This window comes from Herpailurus yagouaroundi, unplaced genomic scaffold (assembly GCF_014898765.1).
Source record: "Herpailurus yagouaroundi ecotype Mexico unplaced genomic scaffold, PumYag 163, whole genome shotgun sequence".
Taxonomy (NCBI): domain Eukaryota; kingdom Metazoa; phylum Chordata; class Mammalia; order Carnivora; family Felidae; genus Herpailurus; species Herpailurus yagouaroundi.
In genome coordinates, this window is record NW_024412404.1 from 55,425,302 (window position 1) to 55,452,022 (window position 26,721).

Genomic DNA, 26,721 nt, shown 5'->3' on the forward strand with positions numbered 1-26,721 from the left:
CTTGATGCATGGAAATGTAATTGACATTCACATGTTGATTTTGTTCCAGTGAACTTGATGAACTCTTAAGTCTTCTCATCTGCCTTGCAGACTCTTTGGATTTTCACAATCTGATCATATGTTAATCTGTTAACAGATGAGTTACACTGATTGATCTTCTAATATTAACCAACTTGCTGCCTCAGGTAAATCCATTGTGGTCATCATTTGTTATACTTTAAATACAATGTTAGATTTAATTTGCAAAAAATGCTTATTGTCTTATTGGAAGGTGCAAGGTGATTTTAGATATCTCCATCGGGTCTAATTTATTAGCTGTGCTATTTAAATCTTCTATGCCCTTCATCATTATGATTTTTGTCTTCTTCATGATCTATTAACTCATGAGGGAGGTATGTTTAAAACACCTATTATATTGGTAGATTAATGTATTTCTCTTTGTAGTTATGGCCATTTTTAAAAATACATATTTTGAGGTATATTATTAGTCACTTAGGGGCGTAACTGAATTTAAAACTGTTATATCCTTCTGGCCAATTAAGCCCATTGCACTATGCAGAGGCTCTCCATCATGAGTAATTTGGGGAGGGAAATGGGCCTCCCCAATGGGGACACTGAAGTTCAGAAAAATAACCTTACCCAAGAACACACAACTCCATTAAGCTGAGACAAACATTTGCTCTCAGATTACATGTAGGATAGTCCTTCTACCAAAACACGTTCTTTGAAATGCAAAATGTTCTGGAATTCTAGATTGTTAAAGACATGCCAATAGAGGAAATAAACACACATAAGCACACATAAAGAATTGACTCTAGTAGAAAAGTTTTATACTCCGTAAAAAACAAAATCTGCTATAAGAGAGGGGAGAGGATTTAAACAACTCCCTACCTGGCTGGGGAAAAAAAAAAGAAAAAGCTGAAGAAGGCAAGGGTCAGGTGACTTAAATGCGGAGAAAAAGAAAAGACAGTCACAGAACCCCGCTGGGTATGGTAATCTAAGAGTGGGTGTCACTACAACACAGCTTGGGTTTTAAACAAGTGGAGGACGAAAGTTGAAAACCGGCATTCTGAGCACACTGTTAGGAAGAACACTTGTATAGAGAAAGTGAGAGGAACTAAAACTGGCAAGAGGGAGCACAACACCCTAGGGGATAATACTAATATCACAGCAAGAAAACACAGGGGGGTTATTTTTTTAAAGCACGGTGTCATCAGTGCAAACAACCACAAGTCAAAAGTTCTGATTAAAGGTCTACAATGTGCCAGTGTTTAAAGAAGAAAACGACACATATATGTACATAGGTATAGATACTACATATGTATGCAGACTATGTACTAAATGTATATAAATACACACACCCCGTTTCTTTTATCGCTGGTACAGAGGTCAAGATGGACACTCACCATGCCACTGATTATCCACGACAGAACAGACATGTGCTGAGTGTGCTTATCGTTTAAGAGGGAATTGTGAATACACCATAAGCAAAATCCTATGTTCTGTGCCATAACAAAGTTCCAATGAACCAAGTATCAACATAACAAGCCAAGGACATCTGTACAAGATTTATTTCATTAACCACAATGTTTTAGAGTGACGGTTATACACCCTAATACAGAAGGAGTGATTCCAAATCCATCCAGAGTTAAAGGTCAGAGCCAAAGTCAGTGGCTTTAATCCCCAATCAAAAAGAGTTTCATTCACAATTTTGTTGTTCTTAGATTAACAGAAGAACTGATGTACAGAACACCCTGTTCTAAGCTCCGCCATGCTTTCCAACAAAGAAGCACCACCAGGGATTAGACTTCATTGCTTCCTCCTTGCTCTGGCTGTGCAGGTGGCTGGCAAGAGCCTCTTGTCTGTCTTTGACTCCCATTTATTCACAAACATTCCTGTTTCCAGCCACAGTTCCCCACAACGTCACATCTGAATTAATTTCTCCTGAATTGCATGGCTGTAATATTGACAAACAGGGCTAATGAGAGCAATTAAATTGCCATCTGTTTAACAAAACATACCCTTCTAAGAGAATATCCACAGTCCTATTGCATTTAGTACATCGTCACCACATTGAAATGACATGTTAAAATCAATACAAAAAATTTTTTTCAAACCACAAAATTTACCCCAGAGCCACTCTATAAATTTCCTAGAATTATAAACCATTAACATTTTTCTAAACAATGCAATCCAACCAGAAATGAAGATAAATTTCCCACCAGCAGGGGTACAGTATGTACTGAGGTCAAGAATGTACCTCTGATGAGGATTCTAATTCTCCCACAGCCACACCACCACCGTCAGCAGAATCAGTGTATGGACTTGTGCCACTCGGCTCTGGAAAGAAGTTCAAAATAGGGTCCTGGCCAGGGGAGGAGGGAAAGCGTCAGTGACTTAGTTAATCACCAGTGGGGACAAAACAGGAATCACTACCCTTGAAAAAGAACAGGGGTCCTTTCATCGATTCTGGTGGCCAGAAACTGGGGCAAATTGCAACAAGGTAATGAAAGTAACAAGAAAGCCATTTCTCCAAGAACTCCTATAACTTCTATCTTAACTTCTGATAAACATGAACTTCATCTTAGGCAAGCTTATTGAAAACTGCAATCACAACTGAAAAGGTCCTATAAACCTATGCTAGTCAAGGGATTCACATTCTGATCTTAAGTTTTAAAGTCCTTAAGAGGCCTAGACCTGGGGTAAAGTAAACATAATACTCTGAAGCGCAGTGAGACACCATAAAAAAATCAACTCAAAACATCCAAACTGACTGGATACCTAATGCAGCTTTTTAAAATTTTTTTACTATCTCAGATTAGTGTCTATTCATAAAACAAGGTTCAGTTATTTTAATAATAGCTGCTTATTAAACAACTGAATTTTAGCTCAAGGGCAATGCCTCTGTAATTACCGTGGAAAATATTAACTGCCCTAAAACAGAGAAAACATAGACGAAAATATAACTAGTCTCGATAAGAAAAGAAGATAAAATCTGGAAGGGCTACTCTGGAGATTAAACAGGCTTATTTAAATACTATGATACAAGTGCCCCTGCTCACTTTATAACTGCAGAAACCGATTGTGTTTGCTAGATCACCATTACCTTTGCTAGAACGGGTGCACAGACCACCACTCTGAAGTTCTCCTTTTGTGCTGAAAAACTTTCAAATCCCTTGTTCGGTCAGTACAGAATATTGCGAGGCGATGCATGTGCAAACTCTTCCTGAGGAATTCTTCACGTGTGCAAATCTGCAACCTGACAGAAAGCGTGGCATTTATAGTGGGGGAAGTGGCAGCTTTACGGGGCTGGCGCACTCGAAACGCACACGCAGCACGAACGGCCACGGGCACCTGTTCCCCTGCGATCTCACTCACAGGTCAGTGTTCACCCCACGCCTCAAAGAAAGGGAGAGAGGAACTGCCTCAAATTTGTAAAAGGGACACGGAAAAAAAAAGTGACTTTCCCACAAACCTGACCAATGCCCAACTCCTGCCTCCGGGTTTGCGTTTCTTCTAACTCTACCTAAGAACTGTTCAGAGGCGCTATACCAGGTTTTGCTTTCCGCTCCACAGAAAACAAGTAGGTCCTGTCGGGTTAGGGTGCAGCTGTGACAACGGGGAACAGGAGATGACACTGTTACTGAAGCATGAGGCCAACTCTGAAAGTAAGTACCGTCTCTCAATTACAATTACCAATGACTTGGACATGGCATTATTTCGAGGTGACTGAACTGCTTTCTTTTGGAGAGCCTGGTTTCAGGCTGCACATGCTTGGCGGTCAGGCTTGCCGAAGCAACTACGTGCCGATTAACAAGACAGTTTACCTTTAACAAGACAGTGGACAGTTTTCTGTCCTCAATGATTTGGGCCCCACAAAAGCCAGGATTCAACTGGGGTGGAGAAACTAGATACTGTACTGGCAAAGAAGAATACAAGTAAACATGAGAAGAAAACACTTTCTGGTAAACGGTGCTTTGTCAATACAAAACGGAGGGCAACTCTGATTTCCCCTTGTGTTGCAAACTAAGAATTCTGTTAAGAAACCCAATTAAAGAAGCAAGGTCAATTTCTACTCAAAAACGAAGAAATAGGTTTTCCATACTGCAATGTACCTCAAGGGGCCAACAGGTAACAACCACGTCACATGCACTAGGAGAACGTGTATCTTCTTTCTATAGGGCCTTCCACTCACGGCCTCGCAGTACCACGCCCTGGCCCATAGCTAGCTGCAGTCGCTGTGCAAATATTTAGAGAAGCTGAATTTTGCAAACTTTGTCCACTTTTTGTTAACACATATATAATAAGAAGACAACATAAAATGTTTCTCCATTAACTTAATAATGCAAAAGCATCCAAAGATTTTAACACCAGTTCACATCATAATACAATGCTTTTGTAGAGAAGTTCCCCTGTTAGCCAAAGAAACACTCTCCCAGAAAAAGCATTTGGGTACATTATTAGGATAATGAAGAATTCATCCCACATTTAAAGAAGCATCCCAATTTTACTCCTTTCAGAAATATTCCTGAAACCACTCAGGGGAGACTTTAGTTGCAGGTGTTATTTATAAGCCTGCAGCAAGCGTTCCATTGAGAAAGTAAACTTTGGACTTCATGATAGAGTGGAGTTCTTCCCCGATACCAGAATGCTACTGGGGTAGCGAATCAAACTGTATAGGGCACAGTGAGAACCTGTATATATTCTTCCAGTAATTCGGTGTGTATCAATACAACCCAAGATGCTCACAGGGTTAAAAATGAGTCCAATTCAAAGCCCTCCACAAAATCCAGCTCTGGTTGAGAAGTACTTAAAAGATAAATCTGCCAACTTTTACGTTTACTTCTCGGAACAGTAGTTTTACAAATAGAGGACTTCTACTAGAGCACTTACTTGCTCCTACTGTCACACTTCTAACTCTCCCACCCAGCCTGTTCCCTAAAAAAGGACAGAGTGAATTGGCAGAGGCCACTCTACGAAAAACCTGACAATCGGAAGCGTGGCAGTATCCCTGATCCATCTGGTTTTGCCCCAAGTTCTCCGAAGAGCTAAATATTAGTGTCACGTGGCCAAATACAGTCAAGCATATGCTCGATTTAGATTCAAGCAAAATTGAGGAGAAAAGTATTTTCACCTGCCACATCTATTTTTCTTTGCCCTCCCCAAACGACTAAAATAAGCTTTAGAGTCTTTTATAAGAAACTAAATAGCACTGTGGGTGTAGGAAAGAAAAAAAAAAAAAAAAAAAAAAAGAGCTGTGTCACAGCTGGAACGAAGCTTCAAAAGAGCAGTGTTACTTCTCCTCTGTTATACTCGAATATAATGCTACAAAAGATGCAGACTGCAGACATTTTTTTTGAAGTACCTGTCTCACCCATTTAAAATGAAATGGATCAGGAATGCCACACCACTGATTATATCTGGATTTAATAACCATATCTGCTCCCTGGAGTATCCTAGTAACTAGCTGTCACCCTCTGATAAGTCTCCACTGTCCTAAAAAAGGGAGTTTTGGTGCTAGAGGACAGCCCATCCTACGCTAGCATCATGCCAACGCTACAGCAGCTGGTGAGATCATGGAAGTGATGGAGGGAATGGATGTGTTCTGTAAGAGTTGGTCCCCAACATCAGCATGAATATGCCACAGGTGAGGCAGGGGGGAATGTGACCAATGAACAACGTGTTTCTATCTTCCCACTTACTTATTAGTATCCTGCTAAAGTCACACCTGCCACCTCAGTGGGTTAGTCTGTGACACCACAAGCTTTTTCAGAAAGCATCCGGGAGTCGAACAACTGGTCACGGAGTTGCAAAGTGCACAAAGCTCAAGGCACAGAGTAGAAAACAGTTGTGAACTGGTGAGGGGAGATGTTATAGCAGAAGCAGAGTTATTAGCATTTTCCTTGAACAAGACTTTCTAACGCTAAACAAAGACCAACTCTTTTAAACGGGGTTTGTTTTAGTTATGGGTAAAAAACACTGTATTGTAATGATCTGCTCGATTTCAAAGCAAAAGAGATCTCGATGTGTAAAAGCCAATGTGCTGAAGTGCCACATCCACAAATGAACAAAACAAGTGCTTTAAAAAAAAAAAAAAATTCTTCTGCTCTTATACTTTTGGAGAAAGCTGCTGACGGTCGCTGCTGGATTTCCCTTAGCAATGGTCGCTTTTCAAGACGCCTGTTCCTCACGGAATCTGTAGATAAACTCATTAAAAGATTGTCCCATTTCAAAATCATCCCCAAGTCTAGCAGCAACTGACTGTTTTTTGTTTTTGTTAGTTATTTGTTTTTTAAAATTACAAACCAAAGTAAGAAGTCCAACATCCTCTTCCAAGAACAACTTTGTGACAGAGCTCCTGAGTGTCTGCAGGACCCCCGCTGTGCTCCCAATACAGTCTCTGCAGCTCCAGTGTGTCCTCTTTTCGGGAAGGAAAGTACATTCAATACATTCACTATCTGTACCCTCTGGAACTTGCACACGCTGATGAGCTGTCTGGAAAAACAAAAAACATTGCGACAGGAAAAGGTATAAACAGCAGACGGCATTTGATAATGGTAAGAATCTGTTTATTTAATACATAGTTCTCACCCCCTCCCGATCCCTCAAAAGGAGATTAAAAAAAAAAAAAAAAAAGTGAGCGAAGTGAAAGGAGGCTACATCGTCAGAAAGGAGACTGGATCACTATCACACTCTAGCAGAGACTAAAGAATCCAAGAGGCTCTTGACAGCTGCTTGAGAACCACCACCCCCAACTGGACTTCGGAGCCATCACAGCTTGCAAAACAGCGTGAACTTGATCACACGGACAGCCTTGTGAGACCACCATCAAGAGCACTGTGGACACGATTACACTCACCGTACGGTCACCACCAGCAGTTGCCTTACATAATAGAACCATCAGAAATGGTAAGGAACATCATTACTTACTATAAGCCAACTCATCCCCAGCTCTTTTCCGGGACTGGTCACCTCTGGGGATAAGAAAAGAAGAGGGAATCAACCAGATTACACAGACATCTTCATACATCCAAATGGGAGAAGTGAATTGACATAACTGGTAATACAAGGAAAGCAAGTATTTCAATTCTAACAACCTATCTTAAAACAGGCATTAAACTTAAACAGCAGTACAGTCATTTATAACCTGAATATTCTTAGCTAAAAGGTGTTGTCTTTTAAATATAAAACGCTATTAAATGAAGGAAGGATTATCTAGAAAAATGGCTTACACTGGGTTCTAGAAATAGGTTCAGACTCAAAATGTGTTTGAAGATAAACCTGGGTTCTGCTACCAACACCCACAGCGAACGCCATATACTAGGGCACATTTCAAATATGAAATAGAGGATAATTCAAAGTCTTCCCCCCAAAAAAGCCTTATTATAAAACCAAAAACTGCTTAAGGCTTTAGAAAAATCTCAGAATCTTAATGTACATGAATACCCTTCCTACAAGTGGAAGAACATGAGCCTTCATAAATATTAACCAGTTCCATCTTAGACACCTAGAGAAGATTCTAGTTCCACTTTACAGATAAGAGAGTCTGATTAGGTTCTAATGCTACCCGTAAATCCTACCTTTGTCTCTCCAGTTTCTCAGACTATAACCCAGACAAATAACTATAATGAGTAATAACAACCAATTTGCTAGCTTTTCCTTGCTTGGTCACTTAGCAGCATATACCTTGTCCCATCTTTTCCTTCCTTAAACACTTTTGGCTCCACCCAGCATAGTTCTTGGCCGCTTTTTCTTTCCCATGTATATATTCTCCGTAGGCCAGGATGGTGATCATACATACCAGTGCAAAGACTTGAAATACTATCCATATACCAATGACTCCCAGGTTTGTCTCCAGCTCTGATTCCTTCCCTATGCTGCAGATAGGAGGTCCAGCTGTCTCCCCTCATCTAACTGGGTGAGTCAGGACTGCTGGCAGTTCAGGATGGCCAGAATGCAGTCTGACTCCACGCCACCCCCACTCCTTCTTCAGTCTTCCTCAATAAATGGCACCACCATCCGCCCAATTACTCAGATCAAAACCCTGGCTCATTCTTGATTTCTTTCTTTCTCTTGCTCTGGAGCATACTGTCGCAAAACATAATCCAAACTCAACCACTCCCCATCATCTTCATGGCTCCACTCCCAATTCAAGCCACCATCATCTCTCCCCGAACACAGCTGCAAGAGTCTTATTATTAGTCCAGAACACAGCCAGAGCCATCTTACATAAAAGCATAAGTAAGATTATTTCATGCCTCTGATTAAAGCCCTTCAGTGGCTTTCCATCACAGTTAAAAATCAATTCAAACTCATTTTCCCAGTCCTGTGAGACATGGCTCTTGCCTACCTCCCTACCCTCATCTTCTACCTCTGTTCACTACACTCCAGCCATGCTGGCTTTCCTTCTGCGCTGGGACACGCCAGCACTTTGGTACTTTCCTTTATTTCTGCCTGCAGCACTCTTCCCGCTAGTTAGCCACATGGCTGTCTTCTTACCACCCAGGTCCTCACTGGAATGTCTCCGCCTTGGAAGGCGTTTCATGTTCAAGTTGGCTGAACCAGCCCTTCACACGTGCTCTGCTCACTCACTCTTTATCCCATGCTGTCTCGGTTTGTTCACAGCATGTTTTATTATGTGAAATAATTTGCGTACATGTTCGTTATTTATCTCCCAACATTAGAGCACAAGCTCCATAAAAACTGGGTCTCATTTTTACCCAATACTTAGAATAGTGTCTAGCACATGGGCAGAAAATAAATATCTGCTGAATTAACAAATCAGTGAATAATTCATAAATGGCCTCTACAGATGGATTATGAAAATGCTAGCTCAAGTAATTATTTCATGCTTTTGAGTGATCTTCTAGATTAGCAGAGTTTCCCACTCTCCTTCCCTGGCTGTGCTCAAGACCAGGACAGAAACCTCTTGCTGGACAAGGCAAGGAGTCTCGATCACCAGCAGGAAGAGAAGATACCAAATGGCCTCTGAAGGTTTTTTCTCTAGGCTGGGCATGTAGAGAAAAACATGCAGCACACATAGCATGAACTAGCATCAATGAGCCTTAGGCAGCCTAAAGAACCCTCAACAAATCTGCCCTAATGCCACTTTCTTAACACCTCTGCTGTTAACACTACCCCTGGCCAAAGCCAGCTGTATCATCACAGTTAAGCATTCACCAAATATTCTGAAGCAAGTAGGTTAATGCTGATCAAAAACGAAGACACAGGATTTTATATCCAGAGCCTCAACTTGTATACACAACCTTCATTCCCACTCCCAAAGGGTTAAATAAAAGCTGAACACGTAAAAATAAGAGGAGAATAAAACAGATGTGCAAACAACAGAAGGCACAAAGGGATGTGAATGTGATATGTGAATGTGATATATGCGAGAGGCTGTGTATGTGGCCAAAGATATTATCTAATGCCCCAAGTCTGGCAAGCTATGGCTGCCCTCAAAACCAGACCCCTGCTACTAAACATAAAAGTGCCAATTCTAGAGTGACCCTCTCAACTAAAAGATCAACAAGATCCCTGCAAGGTTCTATTTTTGTTGCAGAATTCCAAGTAACAAGTACTCTGCAAGATACCTACCTTTAAAAGCTATTCGGCACAAGCTCTGAAGAGACCCATAGTCTGGTTTGAAAGAGAACATTCCGTCTAAGGGCACTCATGTTAGAAGTTCCCAAACAAGATTACATAATGTCATCTTTGATACCAAACTGCCCTCCCCCACCCTCCAATAATCAATTTAATCATGCAGGTAACAGATAAAGACAAAATTCTGCTCTCATATGTTAAGTCTAGTACGTGTATTTCCATGTACATAAAGATGCTGCACATGAACTCCAGCTTCGATGAGAAATGCCCATTAACTGCAATCGAGGATATATTTGACAACACCCACACCTCATTTCAAAGACACTCTGTGCCATCCACATCGAAGCTGTGTGATGCCTATTCAGGACTACGCCATGTAAATGGAACACGATCTTAAATGAAGAAATTGTGAAGCTCAGCAGGAATCGTGTAACTGGTTAGACATAAATCATAAAATGACTGCTCAATCAGGACAGCCAGCAACAGAATTCTGGTCAGACAGTCTGTACTATATTCTCAAGGTTTTTTGCATCGATGGACATCATTTCTCCCAAAACAATCCTAGCCAGATAATGAACAAAGAAGGCATCAGGTCTGGCAGGGCAGACTGCAGAAGACCCACATACAAGAGATTCACGGCAGCACGGGCAGCCTTTCTCTCAGCTGTTGAGTACATCATGTGCGCACACCTTTCCGTGGGGGGTGGGGCGGCTCAGCAGTGGAGTGGAGTGAGTCCAAGAATGTCAGCTTAGACAGAGCCTACTCTGTGCAAAGCACCCTTCAGCATAACCTGTGAGGCAGACTTTAGTCCTCACAGTAATGCAGAGGTTAATTTAATTCCAGAAGGGGCCCAATCTGGTTTGTAAAATAAAACATTTTAATCATATCACCTCTTGAAATACTAACATTTAAATTTCAGGCAGAAGTTGTATGAAAGAATTCCACTAAGAGAAACAAAAATTCTAATACACACCAAAAATCCAAGGGACCTTTCCCGACTACAACCCACTTGGCCTTGGCAGAGCAGCGCCGTGTTAGTCCTTCACGTACAAAGGCAACGTCACACTAGGCTATTTATGGAGTCAGTTCCTCTTTCATCCCGAGCAAATTTTAAGAGCTGCTGCACACTAAGCAGTCCTGCACCCTGTCCTCTTCTTCCAGTTCCAAAATCAGGCTTAGGAAAATATCTGATGTGTTTACATAGTTCCAGACACTGTTCTGGAAGGTGAATTCAAGGTGTTCAGAGAAATCCACAAGAGCTATCTTCACACAGTGCTTCACAGAAATAAAGGTTTTCAGAAGGCTGTTTAGTTTTTAAAGGCATCAATAAACTCACCTCTAAAATTAAAAGCAAACATTCAAATAAAAACATGAATAAAAGCATAAAGACTTCACTATTATGGTAAGCCTAAATTAAAGAAAACCATAAAAGGTATACTCAGATTATTTTCCATTCCCTTAAAAACATTTAAGAAAAAACTTTCAACTGCGATTCAAAACCCATACGCCATAAAGAAAAAACCTGATAATCACACAAAAATAAAAAACTGCTGCATGACTTAAAACAAAAAAGCCACCATGAGTAAAGTCATAGACAAACTGAGAAAACTAACGCTCTTATCTTGGGCAAACAATCTCTGCACCACACAGAGAGCCCCTAGAATTCAAGAAAAAAAAGACTAACAAACAGAAAAGTAAGCAAAGGTCATAAGCAGGCAGTTTACCAAAAAAGAAATACAACATGTTCATATTCTCAGCCTCACTCGTAAGAGAAATGCAAATGAAACCAACTCTGAGTAATTATTTTTCACCTGCCAGACCAGAGAAAATCCAAAAGTGTAACGACACACTCTACCGGCAAGGCCATAAAGAAGAGGTACTTCCAAAATTTGCTGGTGGATATGCAAAACTGCACAATCCCCTGTGAAGGGAAAACTGGTGATACTGATCAAAATTACACCTGCCTTTTATTTTCGGCTCAGCAATCCCACTGACGGGAATTTACTCTCCAGATCCACCTGCAACAGGTACAAAATTATGCACGTACAAGGGTATTCATTGTAGCACATGTGTGACAGCAAGACTGGAAATAATTCAAGTTGCCATCCACAGGGGAGTGGCTAAACAAGTTCTAGCTACACAACAGAATGTGTAAGAAAGGAATAAAAATGAGAACACATATCGTGTCTGCTTGTATCGGTATATTAAAAGGCACACCGAAAGGAATCATCAGCAGCTCATAAAATGGTCACCTAACGAGGTAGGAACAGATTGGAAGACAAGAAGGAGCAAAACTTCTCAATGTATGCTTTTTATATCATCTTGACTTTTGAACCGTATGAATAGAACAGCTCTTCAAATATGACTAAGTAAAATGCTATGCCATTAAACGGCTTCATTCTGTGTATGAAAATAATACCGTTATTAGAAATACTGCAATTAATGTCAGGAAACACCTGGCCACTGGACATCAGGGAGAAAAATTAGCCTAACATTCCAGCATTCCTATGGCCTTCCCTTAACTTGATCCAAGAAAGTCAAGATTACCAGACCTATCTACACAGCTTCCGTGGGCCTTTCCTGTGTGAGCTGCCAGCAAGGGGGCAAATGATCAGTGGATTACTCAGTGCCCTCACTACCACATGAATATAGATAGCACAAGGGCAAAAAGGGAATAAATACCAACCCGTGAGGCTACAAAGAACAGACTTTCTACTTTCTTTCCTAACCTGTGCTGAGACTAGAGACAGTAACAGTGATCTTGGTCAAGACTGGTGTTCCGAAACTTAGCTTGGCTTCAGAACCAGTGAAAGACAAGGTCCATCCCCAGCCTAGCCTTAGATAAAGTGAATATTCAACCTGCCATTGTGTTCACAACTATGCCTAACTTTCCGTAACTTTCTTCCTTTAATGTCAGGAATTGAAACAAGAGAAGGTATGTAAGAGTGCTGAGAGTAGGGATTATGAAAATATAAGGCCTGACTGCACCTTTCAATGATTTGGTGACACAACAGGGTATTTTCCCATAGTATAATCTATTTCAGTTGAAAAAATGCACTTTGCAAGACTTTCTGGGATATAGCTACGATATTGAACTGCAAATTTTAGAAAAATTAGCCAAGTGTATGTATCAAAACCAAGGAAGGCAAATTTTCTGGACACATGTAAATACATACTCCAATTTTTAAGAAGAAACAAGTAGAATCTAGGACAAAAGTGAAAATATGAAACACAGAATCTAAAAGCCTCTTTACTGGTTTAGTCGTAAAACGAAGTCATTTGCTTGTACCTTGTAACTAAAGTACCTTGTAACTAAACATAAAATTTCTCTGTTTTCCCAGGTGTTGAGAACTAACGTAGAGGATCAAAACTAGAAGAGCACTTAGAGGCTTCCCAGTCTAACTACTCACCCACTGAGAAATCCTGTCTTCAAATCCATTTTTAGTGACAGGCGGCTTCCATGGAATCAGACCCCAGCTGTCCCATCTCTGTGCACAGACAGGGAGCCAACGGCCTCTCCCCGCAGTGTCACCTTGACCATTCAGCAGTTAGTTCCCACTCTAAGAACTCTGGCCTCCCTCCCCTGCCAAGCCAAACTGGCCTAAGGAAATGGACATATTTTGTCAAAAGGGGGGAAAAAAACTTGCCTCGTAAAACCATTCTGTATAAGTTCTCTTTGAAGTTTCTGATCTTCAGCAGCATATTCAGAAAGTTCAGACTCCACCGCCGGAGGGAGAATGTTTGGAATAAATTTAGAAAACAGAGTTGGAGCCATCTGAACCCACTCTGTGAGGAAAGGAAAAGATTCATTAAGGAAATCAGACAAGTTAAATGAAAAATATAAAGTTTTCTTCTGTTCAAAGAAAGAATATATATTAAACCAAACTCAAAATGGGGGGAAAATTAGTGTAATCCTATTCTGATAAAAAAATATACAAACAGGTTAAATTTCCTTTCTAAAATGAATTTATAGTCAAAGAAAGCAGTTATTTTTCCATTTTGCTGTCTTAACAAAATTTAATGAAAATCTCTAGAGAATCTGTGAATGGACCTATCAAAAATTGTAATTAATATGGGGGAAAAATGAGTGAGACAGGCAAAGAATTCCAAGTGGAAGGGACTTAAAAGCGAGGGTTTGGTGGAAATACTAACCCCTATAAGCATTAATTAAACAAAACAAACAAACAAACAAACAAGCAAGCAAAACAGACTCTTAGAGCAGTGGTCCAGATGGGAGATGCACAGAGGTATGAGCAAAACACATAAAGGGGATTTAAAAAGTATACATTTCCAGTTATACTAACAAAGTCACAGAGATGAAAGTACAGCACAGAAAACATAGTAAAAAATATCGTAACAATGATTGGTGACAGACGGCAGCTACGCTGATGGTGGTGAGCACTGAGTAATGTACAGACGGAAGTGTCGAACCAATGTTCTATACCTGAAACCGACATAACGTTGCATGCCACCTATGCTTCAATACCAAAAAAAATTAAACAAGCACACCACATATGTACATACACACATACATACATACTGGCCCAAGAATAGAGAATAGTACAGGTAATAAGGAAGCATACAAAAAGTATCACAAAAATGGGGGAGAGAGGTCTAAACATTTAGGAAGTAGGCTGAAGATAACTAGAGTAAGTACTTTTTTTCAACTTTTTTTTTTTTTTTTTTTTTGGGACAGAGAGAGACAGAGCATGAACGGGGGAGGGGCAGAGAGAGAGGGAGACACAGAATCAGAAACAGGCTCCAGGCTCTGAGCCATCAGCCCAGAGCCCGACGCGGGGCTCGAACTCACGGACCGCGAGATCGTGACCTGGCTGAAGTCAGACGCTTAACCGACTGCGCCACCCAGGCGCCCCTAGAGTAAGTACTTTTGAAATAAAAACCTATTTTGGCCCAAACTAAATTATAGCAAATTAAATGTATGCAGTATTGAAAGAAAAGAGAATTAACATGGGTATCAAATTATTAAGAAAGAGATAAAAGATAAAGAGAATACTCTATAGAAAAATAAGCGTTCATCTATCAAAACAGAAAAGGCAAACCTTTGCATCAGACATGACAAAGGTGAATCAGTATCCTTATTTATAAAACATTTTTATAAATCAGTAAGACCAAATAAATGAATGAAAGACAGGACTAATAATATACAAGACTTATAATTTGCAAGAAAAAAATAAACACAATGACAGCCTTGTTAATATTCAAAAAACTCAAGCTAAAATAAACACTCTCTTCCTCTTATTTTGTGAACGCTAAATACAACTAAAATCCACCTGTACCAAGGGCATGCTAAAACTAGCATTCCCCTACCCTGCTGGTGGTCTCAATTTAGCACTGTTATCCCTTTTAGATTCTTTTAATCTTGTCCTTTCAAATTTTCCCTTTTGGAAAACATCTTGGATGTACATATCAAAAACCATAAAATGTCAATGCTGTATTTAATCCAGTGAGCTCGCTTTAAAAATTGTAATTTGAGTAAATAATTCTATATCTGAAACAAACACAAGCAAACAAATATGTTTAATGCTGTGTGATGCTGGGTCACTGGTAAGTAAAAAATGCCCAACAGGAGGACAGTAAGTTAAACACGACCAGAACAAAAACAACAACAACAACAAAAACAAATACCACAACAACACCACCAGGGCCAAGCCGCTCACGCACTGTATAAACTCATGGCAAAAATGTTCTCAATAGTGTCCCTCCTGTTAGCTCAACTCAAATATGGCTTTACGGTCTCCACACGGTGCCCGGGAGAGCCGCTAGCCATCAGTCAGAGATGGCAGGAGTCAGACCGATATGCCATTTTCAGGAACTCCAGGCAATCATTAAAATACAAGATGAAGGAATCAAAGAAAAGTGTGTGTATTAAATGAAGAAGGGCCGGCTGGGACAGCTGGCACTGTGTCTCAACTAAGCTTCTAAAGATCGGATGGAAACACACCAAAAATTGTAATAGTCATAAGAATCTCCAAGGATTAGGGTCTAGGAGTTAGTTTAAAAAACTTTCTTGGGTGACTCTCATTATACAAAGATCAGTGCTTGAGAACCACTGCAATGAAAGAAACTTCCACATTTAAAATTCAACTTTTAGGGGCGCCTGGGTGGCGCAGTCGGTTAAGCGTCCGACTTCAGCCAGGTCACGATCTTGCGGTCCGTGAGTTCGAGCCCCGCGTCAGGCTCTGGGCTGATGGCTCGGAGCCTGGAGCCTGTTTCCGATTCTGTGTCTCCCTCTCTCTCTGCCCCTCCCCCATTCATGCTCTGTCTCTCTCTGTCCCAAAAATAAATAAACGTTGAAAAAAAAAATTTTTAAAAATAAATAAATAAATAAAATTCAACTTTTAAAGTATTTTAACCTTAATCTGTCCAGTGACTAAAACTACTTTAACAAACCGGGAGCACAACAGGCACTGGCAAGACAGGTAAATGTCAAAATATGTTTAATAGTATCTCAGAAAATGCCTAGGGCGGCAAACGGTTAGTCTGTGATAAAATTCGCCTTTTCAAAAGGACAACTCTCAAATACAAAATTCTCCTCACAAGTAGTATGAATCCTATTATAAGAGCTCGAACATGGATAAAACAGCGTTTGGATAAATACATATCTGTAAGTTTTCCTACCCTTAGTGATTAGTTTTATTATGCAATTTTGCTATAGATGATAAAAGCCAGAGCTGATAAAGCTGCCTACTTGGGAGGCAGAATTTAGAAATTTGTCATACTGCATTTGGATGCCTTCCAAAATTAAAGAAAAAAAAATTCATAACCTATAGCACTAAAAGAAAACTTCATGAGCCATTTTCATCATTTAATAAAATGAATACAAAATTCTGAGAAACTAGAAAACATCAGTTTACTGGACATATGTAATAAAATATTTTTGCTATTTTATGTAAGTAATTAATTACTTTATAAGAATAACTTGTTTACAGTTATCAAGAATAGAGCAAGGCCTGATCCAAATTTAAGTAACATTACATCTGAATATTCTAGCAGACACTCATCATTTACAAAGTAACCTGGGAAAGAAGGTATTTCTGACATCACAGTCTACTACTGGCACCACAGTTTTTAATTGGTTTCCATTTCAGCAAGCTAAATTCTCACGTCTTTCAAATTAATTAAGCAAACAAGCCATCAATTAATGAAAATAAAATAACCACTGGACCCAACTGAAGAGTAATCAAAACAGCTAATATCAGCCATGCTTATTATCAGGTACCATGTTAAGCTCTTTAGATCATGTTTTATTTCATTCAATCCTTAAATGACATAAAGAATTCCACAAAGGGGCGCCTGGGTGGCACAGTCGGTTAAGCGTCCGACTTCAGCCAGGTCACGATCTCGCGGTCCGTGAGTTCGAGCCCCGCGTCAGGCTCTGGGCTGATGGCTCAGAGCCTGGAGCCTGTTTCCGATTCTGTGTCTCCCTCTCTCTCTGCCCCTCCCCCGTTCATGCTCTGTCTCTCTCTGTCCCAAAAATAAATAAACGTTGAAAAAAAAAAATTAAAAAAAAAAAAAAAAAAAAAGAATTCCACAAAAAAGCACTGTCAAAAAAGCATCCCTTAAGGTTTCTAGATTGTAGAACAATGTTCTACCCTGAGATCTTTTTTTTTGTTTGTTTTAATATTTATTTATTTTTGAAAGAGAGAGAGAGAAAGAGCGAGAGCAGGGGAGGGGTGGGGGGTGGGGGGGACGGGACAGAATCCGAAGCAGGCTCCAGGCTCTAGGCTGTCAGCACAGAGCCCAACATGGGTCTCAAACCCACAAACCGCAAGATCATGACCTGAGCCGAAGTCGAACACTTAACTGACTGAGCCACCCAGGTGCCCCTACCCTGAGAGCTTTTGCAATCTCTCTTACTAAAGGCATTTTGTAATTCGCTGGACAACTGTATGACAAGATTGAGGTTCTGGCTTATAAATAGGAAGATAAATACAAAAACATCTTGGGGTTCCTTTATATTCATAATTTAAAAAAATTTTTTTTTTTTTTACATTTATTTATTATTGAGAGACAGAGAAAGACAGGGCATAAGCATGGGAGGGGCAGAGAGAGGGGGAGAGACACAATCTGAGGCAGGCTCCAGGCTCTGAGCTGTCCGCACAGAGCCTGACGCAGGGCTTGAACCCACAAACCGGGAGATCATGACTGAACCGAAGTCGGACGTTCAACCGACTGAGTCAACCAGGCGCCCCTCATAATGTTTGTTTGTTTGTTTGTTTGTTTTTAATTCTAAGATAGATACATTAAGACAATTTACAAGCCAGGCCTTTGAATACAGTGATCTCTGATTTTTGGTTCTGCTGTTCTGACTCTCTCTCTCCTCACAATATACTTATGAAATGACTGTACATTTACCAACACTTCTAGATTCCTTGCAATTTATAAAATAGGCCTGAGAACATGAAGTTGTGGGTGTGTATGTCTACATATACTTGCAGTGTGGGGTACAAGCAAAGGAGAAACTCATAACAAAAAAAGAGATTAATACTGGATATGAGTGAGATTCAATTTCATCCAAAATGTCTGCTACAAATTCATTCCTTGTATTTCCTAACCGAGTTGGTTTTCACTAGTGTGGAAAGAATTTCAAGCGAGTCCTGAGTTTACATTTCATAATGATGAGTGTAGTATCTACTCAATGTTTTCTGGGTTTTTTTGCTATAACAAATCCAAATACCATTAAGCCTCAAGAAACAGATAGATAAACACTGTCCTCTTGGATAAGCTGGAGCTACCATAAACAGATAAACAAGCCCAACCCCAAAAGAAATGACCACTATTTACCTGGTCTGAGAGTGTATAGGCCTTTCACAATATTTGCCATAGTTGAAGGTGTGACCTGAAATGGTGTTGACTGGGCTTCTAAGAGTAAAGCTGAAAGAAGAGAAAATGGGTTATAAAAATGATAGAACACTTATTGTCAAGGTTTCTGTTACTATTTTTCCCAAAGACTAAAGAGCAAACAAGCACAAGAAAAGAACAGCCTCAGAGGACAAACCAAGTTTATACTCCAAAGAGTTTTAAAAATCCAATGCACTAGAGCTCAATCTAATAAGTAAACACGTGCAGGTCTGTTAAAACACTAAGGGAGATTATTCAATTCATGGAGGTTCTGAAAATAAGCTTTCCAAAAGCAATAGTATTCACGGTACTTAGCAAGTGAGCTGAGAGTACCTCCCACTAAGTTCATGAGTCAGGAGGTTTACATTTGGAAAATAAAATGGTCTCTAACCCCCTTGAATCATTTCTCTTTCCCCAAATCGCCATATTTGAGGCTCCTGGATACTTCATTCATAATTTTAGGAAATGCAATCAGTCAGAAAGTCACTTTTCCAAATGCTACAACCACATGACTTTTTTCTTACTAAAAGTAAAGACAAGACACTGCCTGGCTCATCCTCACTTTCCTGACTCTCACAACCACAGGACTCCGACCGACAGTGACAAGAGAGTCAGTTTTCTTTTAGGTTATCTTCTCCAATGAAAATTTTATTAAAACATTTTTAAATAAATAGAAATAATTCCTCCAAATAACATCACTAACAGATATCAACATATTCCATCATTTCGTAGATACAACAGACACCACTGACTCAGAAGTTAATTTTTAATTTATCTCTCAAAGACCTACAATTGACTACCCCCAAACCCATAAAACTTGGCATAATTTTACTCTAAGCCAAGCTTGTAAAGTCATATATAAGCTATGCCTTTTCAAAAATGAAAACACCACCTCACTTGGCCAGCAATGATTTTATAGTTTTCAAACACGCAATGCGAGTTACATCTGAACTTATGTGATGACAGTAAGAGGTATACTGTTCAAGGTGATCCTTCTGCTTCTATGGTCAGGAGAGAGCTGCTAACTCTGAATGGCACAGATAGATACATTTTAAGGATGACAAAAGCACTGCAGAAAATGTTTTAGAATGCAATTATTTTTTTATTATTTATTTTTATTTTATTTTTATTTTTTTAATAATTATTTATATTTGAGAGAGAGGGAGAGCTCGAGCAGGGAGGGGCAGAGAGAGACAAAGACATAGGACCCGAAGCGGGCTCTGCGGTGACAGCAGAGAACTCAATACAGGGCTCAAACACACGAACTGTGAGATCATGACCTCAGCCAAAGCTGGATGCTTAACCGACTGATCACCCAGGTGCCCCTAAAAATTGCAATTCTAAATTTTAGACCCTAGGAGTCTCTTCAACTCAAGGTTATCTCTAATTTCAACATATGTCCCACATGCAGACTCTATCTCAAATCATTTCCTACCTTTTGACCAATCATCTTGGCCTTCGTAAATCTTGATCCCACTAAATTCTTCATGTTCAGTCACATGTTAATTATGTAATCAAATATATACATTTACAAATGACGAAATGATACATTCACAAATTAAATTATACATAAAATATATAAAAATTAATTTGGGGTGAATTAAATGAAAAGAATTATATTCAATAACAAACAATTACAAAGTTGAGAAGGTGTTAACAGTTCACTAAAATCCTCTCCACCTAAATTATTTTTAGGAGATCAGTGTTTAGAAGACTTGTAGTTGATCTCCTCTTTTAAGAAAAAGGAAGAGAATCTGGGGAGGCAGCAGCTTGAGACTGGGAAGAAAATATTTCTTGAGTATTTAACAGGTGCTAGGTACTTTACAGGTTTCTCATAAACTTTACTTACAATTTACTTTCTCACAAGCTTAATTATCATCTTTTTTTTTTTTAACAGATAGGGAAACAGAGGCTAAAAACAAAACAATATAAAACACAATGAAAAAATGCATCCAAAGTCACAGAGCTAGCAGGCAGCAGAAGAGGGCTGAGAACCTATGTTTCACTCTAAATTTGCACTCTAATTCACCATGCCACCGTTGAAATACAGATCTTACATGTAACAGGTACTAATAAAGTACTAACTAGTACTAAAGCCACTGTTAACTAAACCCTTAGTTAACAGTCCCCCCCCCCCCCCAAATTATATAGTTAAAAAGACAAAACAAGGATTCTCCAACAATCCCACTGATGGAAACTAGAATTGGACTTTAGTGAACTTCTAATGCTCTCACCTCTTTCTTTACAGTCTATGATATTAAAGTCCAGAGAGATTAAGTGCCATCCTGAGAGTCACACAGCTTAACAGTTGACCTGGAACCAGAACGAAGCTCCTCCACTCATCCAATTATTCCTCAGAGCTACAAGCTGACCCCAGGGCTTCTCTCCTCTTTTAATATGAGTAGTAATTCTTAAAATCAAAACTGAAATTAAAAATATTTTTTGGGGTGCCCCGGTGACTCAGTCACTTGAGTGTCCAACTTCAGCTCAGGTCATGATCTCGTGCTTCACAAGTTCAAGCCCCACATCGGGCTCTGTGCTGACAGCTCAGAGCTTGGAGCCTGCCTCAGATTCTGTGTCTCCCTCTCTCTCTCTCTCTCTGTTCCTCCCCGGCTCATGTTCTCTCTCTCAAAAATAAATAGACATTAAAAAAAAAATAAAAGTTAAAAAAAAAAAACTACCTTTATTTGCAATGAGAAGTCACTATCTTCATTCATGAAACAATTGTTAAAATAGGGCATTAAAGGGACACCTAGGTGATCATTAGGGCATTAAAGGGACACCTGGTTCAGCTCAGGTCATGATCTCGTGGTTTGTGGGTGTGAGTCCTATATCCGGCTCCACACTGGCAGGGCAGACAGGCCTGCTTGGGATTCTCTCTCTCCCTCTCTCTCAACCCCTCCTATCTCTGTCTGTCTGTCTCTCTCTCTCAAAATAAACTTAAAAAAAAAAAAAAAAAACCCTGCTTTTAAAAAATAATACACAAATTTTTAAAAACCAGGGCATTCGAATGCCAATTATTCATTAGCAGAGAGGGTGTTCATTTTGCTCTGCTGTAAAACATGGCCCCTAAATTGTTTCAACAGGTCTCCCACTGAGAGGTGTCCCTGTCCAGTCCCCTGGAATCTGGGTTCTATAACTGCCTGCTCAACAGAAGACAGCAAAAGTGACACTATGCCAGTTTCTAGGCCCAGGACTTAAGAAACTGGCAGTTTCCATTTCCTAGATCTTGGGACAGTCAGAGGGAACACAAGAGAGAAAACTACAGCCACCACAACTTGCCAGTCATATGAGTGACCCATCTTCAAAGTCCCCGACCCCTGGGTGAGTCGCATCAGCCGATGCTGAGTACAAAAGAGATAAAGTGCCCCGCAAAGCCCTGCCCAAATTGCAGATGTGAGCAAAATAAATGACTTTATAAAAGATTATGTGTTGAGGTGATATGTTACATGGTAATAATAAACACTAGCATTTTCAAATGTATCTAAAGCCACAAAAAGGAAATTACTGATCAGAATTCAGAAAATTATACACATGGAATGTAGCTGTTTTTGCTGGAGGGGATAAGTATAGGAAAATGTCAACTAGGGCCAAGAAATCAATTCTTAATAGCTGTGTTCTTCTGATTTAATTAATATTAGCCTTTCTATGCCTCATTTTCTCCATCTGTAAAATGGAGGTAATGACTGTCCTAAAGTACCTAGAATAGGTCCTACTACATAGTAAGCACTATATGTGTGTTTATTTTTAAAAAATCTTTTTTTTTAAACATAACATTATTAAACACTTAGAGTGTCTCTTGTTGTTACAGAGCCCAAACTAGGCCAGTGATCACTGTGTGAATCCCTTACTCTAAGCACAATGCCTGGTAACTGCTCAACAGATAACTGATAAGCTCAGGTTTATCCAATTTACAAAAGCTTAAGGAACTTTACAGTTTACTTGGAAAAGAAAAGCCTGTCTACCTTTAAATATAATTTTGGTTGAAAATCAGATTCTATAATAAACAAGATGATAATTACTTTTTTTTGAAAAATAAAGTACAAATTAATTGAAGGTTTAAAAGGAAAAAAATTCATTTTTTTCCGGATTTTATGTCTTTATGTGGTCTGATCTTATAAAATATCATGAATTTATGGAAGGCTTACATGGACTGAAGACAGAGTTGTCTCACCAGATCTGGACTACTATATTCTCTTTGAATATTTTCTTTGTTTTTGCCTAATAAAATTGATTTCCAAATTAATGACAAATATAAAAACATACAGAGTAATCAAATAAGCTTTTCTACCAAATGGCAGCGTTTCTCAAAGAATTTTAAAAGGAAAGACTTCAAAATACTCTGTTCTAATTTACAATGAAGGCAAAGACAATGTCAACATCAGAGATAATATTTAAGTGGTTGTAACAGCTGCAATATCTCATGAGATTACGTTTAAAGATGTTTATAAACATATGTCCAGTTTTTTCAAAAGTCGTACTCCCAAGATATCAGTCTCTATTCTGATTCTAGAATCTGTTGGGAACATAATAATGAAACAAATATTATCTTCATCTAGCATATTATTTGAAAATTCTGCTTTTCTAAAATAAACCAGCCCAATGTTTAACAGTTCCTTCTCTTAATTTAAACTCAAAAATTAGAAAGAGTTTATGGTCAAGCTTAGAATAATTCTTCTGTAAATACTAATAAAAGTTTGCTGTGGTACAGACTATTTATGACTATTAGGAAAGCAAAAAATACATACTACAAATCCAAATATCTGCCAAATTCTAAAAAACGACTTCAATAATATACTGCATAAAATAGGAGCTTTTAAAAGATGCTGAGACATTAGGTTGTAGGGACTTCCTAAACTCCACGTAGAGAGGTATACTCTTTCAGGAAAGGTAGGATAAGATGCCACCTACTGGGATGGGGCAGGGGGCCAAGGAATAGGGGGAGAGAAAAACTAACTGAACTTGGCACTTTGATCTGCTTACTTGCTAACTATGTTGCCATTACAGTAAACATTTTACAAGTCCCAACTAATAGAAGAAAAACTCAGGACCAGAGGCTGAGAAGCTTGCCTAACATATAGTTAATAAGTGACAGAGCCAGACTAGAGATTTTTTTTTTTTTTTTTTTTTGAGAAGAGATTTTTATATCAAAGGGTAAAAAAAATCAGAGAGGATTCTGTGCTTCCATTTCAAAGATACAGTATTGTGCTCCTTCTAGAATTACCCGTAACAAAGTTAGGGGTTAACTTCCCCCATTGTTGGCGGAGGGATGCGGGGGAAGAGGAAGTGTCAGGCCAGATAATAAAGGCACTCACTGCCCAATAACCTGGCTAAGTGCCCCCAGCTCTCCAGGGGGCTTCAAATCACATTTTCAATTCCTTTGGGTCTCTCTCTACAGAACTGAACTTCCAACACTTCTTGCTATGATTCAGAAGATGTCAACACTGGGCTTTATATGCCGATGCTCTCTAATCAAAAATCAAAAAGATCACTGGGGTGCCTAGGTGGCTCAGTCGGTTAGGAGTACGACTCTTGATTTCAGCTCGGATGGTGATCTCACAGTTTGTGAGGTCAGTTCATGAGGTTGAGCCCTGTGTTGGGCTTTGCACCAACAGCACAAAGCCTGCTTGGGATCCTCTCTCTCCTCTCGCTATGCTCCTCCCTTGCTCATGCTCTCGCTCTCTCTCAAAATAAATAAACTTAAAAACAAAAACAAAAAAAACCTTGTTAGTGTTAACTCATCCCTGTAAGTTGAAAACACTTACGCATTAGGCTGTAAATGTGCTTTTCTGCAACATGTTCCGTAAACAGCTTTATAAGGTCATCTTTTAGGTCTCTGTTAAGCTTGGTTTCGATGTAAAACTTATTCTGAAAGAGAAAATACATTATGCTTAGTGTATCGATTAGGGGGAAATGATCTGTCTAATGAACTGAAGCACTAAAAAATAACTTATTTTAGGAAACAATTTATAAGGGCATCAATTAAAACATTAAACCCCAATATCAGAAAACAAAAGCCCTGCTACTATTAGTTATATGTCTTTCTGGCAAGGGGTTAAAGTACATAAAGATAAAATGCTATGAACCACACTACACTCCAAAAGAACACGGGAAGATACTCAACATTAACTACACAGATATAGAGACACATGGACCACACTGCGGGAGAGGCACATAACATGCCCTTTAGAAACACTCCATCATTGAAAGGCAACAACAGGAAACACTAGGGAAAGGTACCCCCTTTACCAACGATCTAGGCTGAGCAGGCACTGGTTGACTCCCCAACATACAATCCATTGTAATCATTAGTCTAAGTTATTCACCTGTGGCATTTCTTAGGAATGGTTTTTGATTCAAAGGCAGACACATGACCCAACACAGAACAATCAGACTGAGGGAAACCTAGGCTTTGGTGCCAAGCATCTTATAGTCACTTTACGACCGTGAGAATAAGATGAAACAGATGCTGTGTACAGTGAAGAGACAAAAAAGAACCTGAATCCTTGGTAACACTACTGAACCATGGATTCAACCAACCCTAGAGATAGCCTTATTTGCAGAGTTTTATTCCAAGGGATTAATACTTTTCCTAATTTGCTTAAATCACTTTGAATCAGGTGTTCTGTTTTTTTTGTAGCCAAAGCATCCTGATGAGAACGACTGGCAAGTCAAACAAGATTGAACTTGTTCATATTTAAATGTCAACTCCATGGACAAATGTGGGAAATACAAGGAAGAACATTAGCAAGTTGCTCTCTGATTCTCTTAATTCTTAGAAGATTATAAAAATCATAATAATACGTACATGGTGACAAAATAAAACCATGCAACAAAAATAAGTCTCGCACAACAGACCCTCTGTCGCATTCCCAAAGGCCCCATTCTACTGCGGAAACTTTTGTATATTCTTTCTAAAATGCTGCTTGCATATATATGAATATGCTTTATTTTCCATAATAAAGAGAAAACACTTGCTATAAAGAAATATTACATACTGCTTTGCATGTTGATTTTTTTTACCTAATGTATCTGGAGATTTCTCTCTAAATGTACACACATGTTATTACCTTTAACTGCTTACTTTTCTACTGTTAATCTTCCACAAGTTATTTAAGTAATAGTCCCCTGCTGATAATACAGATTTCTCCCAGTGTTCTGTTTTGTTTTTTCAGCAAGGTATATTTTGTGGAGAATAAATCATTTTAGAGATTAGTATTTCACAGATAGCAATCTTTATGCTACAGAATACAGATCAACCCAAACATCCCATATCCTAATCTAAAAAACAAAGAGGAATTGCAAAATGGTTCTTAAGGGCCCCTGCCTTCAGTAAGAACACCAACATCAGGGTTCTGTGGCTTGGGCACCTGGGTGGCTTAGCCGGTTGACTGTCCGACTTCGGCTCAGATCAACAAAGTCAACAGACTACAAAATATATTCATGGCATAATTCTCCAAATGAAAGAGATCATAGTGGAAGAAAATTTTAGTATTCTACTTTTTTTATGGGGTGACTTGACATTATCACACATCATGTTTTTAAATATATTGCTTAACTCTCTACTTTCCGAGGACAAGAAATCTTTCTTATATATCTTTATTTCCCAAGCACAGGATCTTCCATATGGCAGAAATAAAATAAATGCTAACACAGTGACTGCTGATTATTAATGCCTAATTGTCTATTCAGCAGTGTTATTTATGGAGTTTTTAAACAGTAAAAGGGTATAAACAAGTCTATGTCAACACAATCAAACATTACTGAGGTAGATTAATTTCCATTTCTAACATAATACGTAGTAAAAGAGAAAGAGAACATGCTTAATTCTGTATCTATCTGTATTTAGGCCAATAAACTGAGATACTTTGGAAAGGGAAAACAGCTCTAACTTACCATATATATGAAAAGAGGCACAATGCTCTGCAATGCTCCCATATATTGTCCAAGGGCTATATTAAATCTTTCAATATAGAGATCTGGAGGGCTGGCCTGTGAGAAAGAACATAAATGTGATCATTATGGGAAACCAAGTATAAAGACCTTCCAATACAAATCTAAAATGCAAATACACTCAGAAGTCCCAGTCAAAATTCATAATGAAATTCCCAATAAAGAAAAGGAGAAGGTGTATATCCTGAAGTTTAGTTTAGACTTCTATCTTTGTTTCAAAATCTGCTACGCAAAACTGAAGTTTGGTTTTGCGGTCTTTAAAAACTGTGTAACTTTACCATGCTAGCTAAAAGGCTTGCTCGG

The 26,721-nt window shown here is 39.1% G+C and overlaps 1 protein-coding gene across 1 annotated transcript in view; it reads right to left on the reverse strand.

Annotated features, from left to right (window-relative positions):
• Positions 1-1,548: 1,548 nt before the first annotated feature.
• CACUL1 (CDK2 associated cullin domain 1) overlaps positions 1,549-26,721 on the reverse strand; it is a 75,449-nt gene continuing 50,276 nt past the window's right edge. The window contains exons 4-9 of the mRNA XM_040486593.1: positions 26,362-26,457; positions 24,231-24,333; positions 18,409-18,498; positions 13,251-13,389; positions 6,931-6,974; positions 1,549-6,495 (exon numbers count right to left, since the gene is read on the reverse strand). Of these exons, the coding sequence (XP_040342527.1) occupies positions 6,455-6,495; positions 6,931-6,974; positions 13,251-13,389; positions 18,409-18,498; positions 24,231-24,333; positions 26,362-26,457 (513 nt within the window). The 3' untranslated portion in view covers positions 1,549-6,454. The remainder of the gene's footprint in view (positions 6,496-6,930; positions 6,975-13,250; positions 13,390-18,408; positions 18,499-24,230; positions 24,334-26,361; positions 26,458-26,721) is intronic.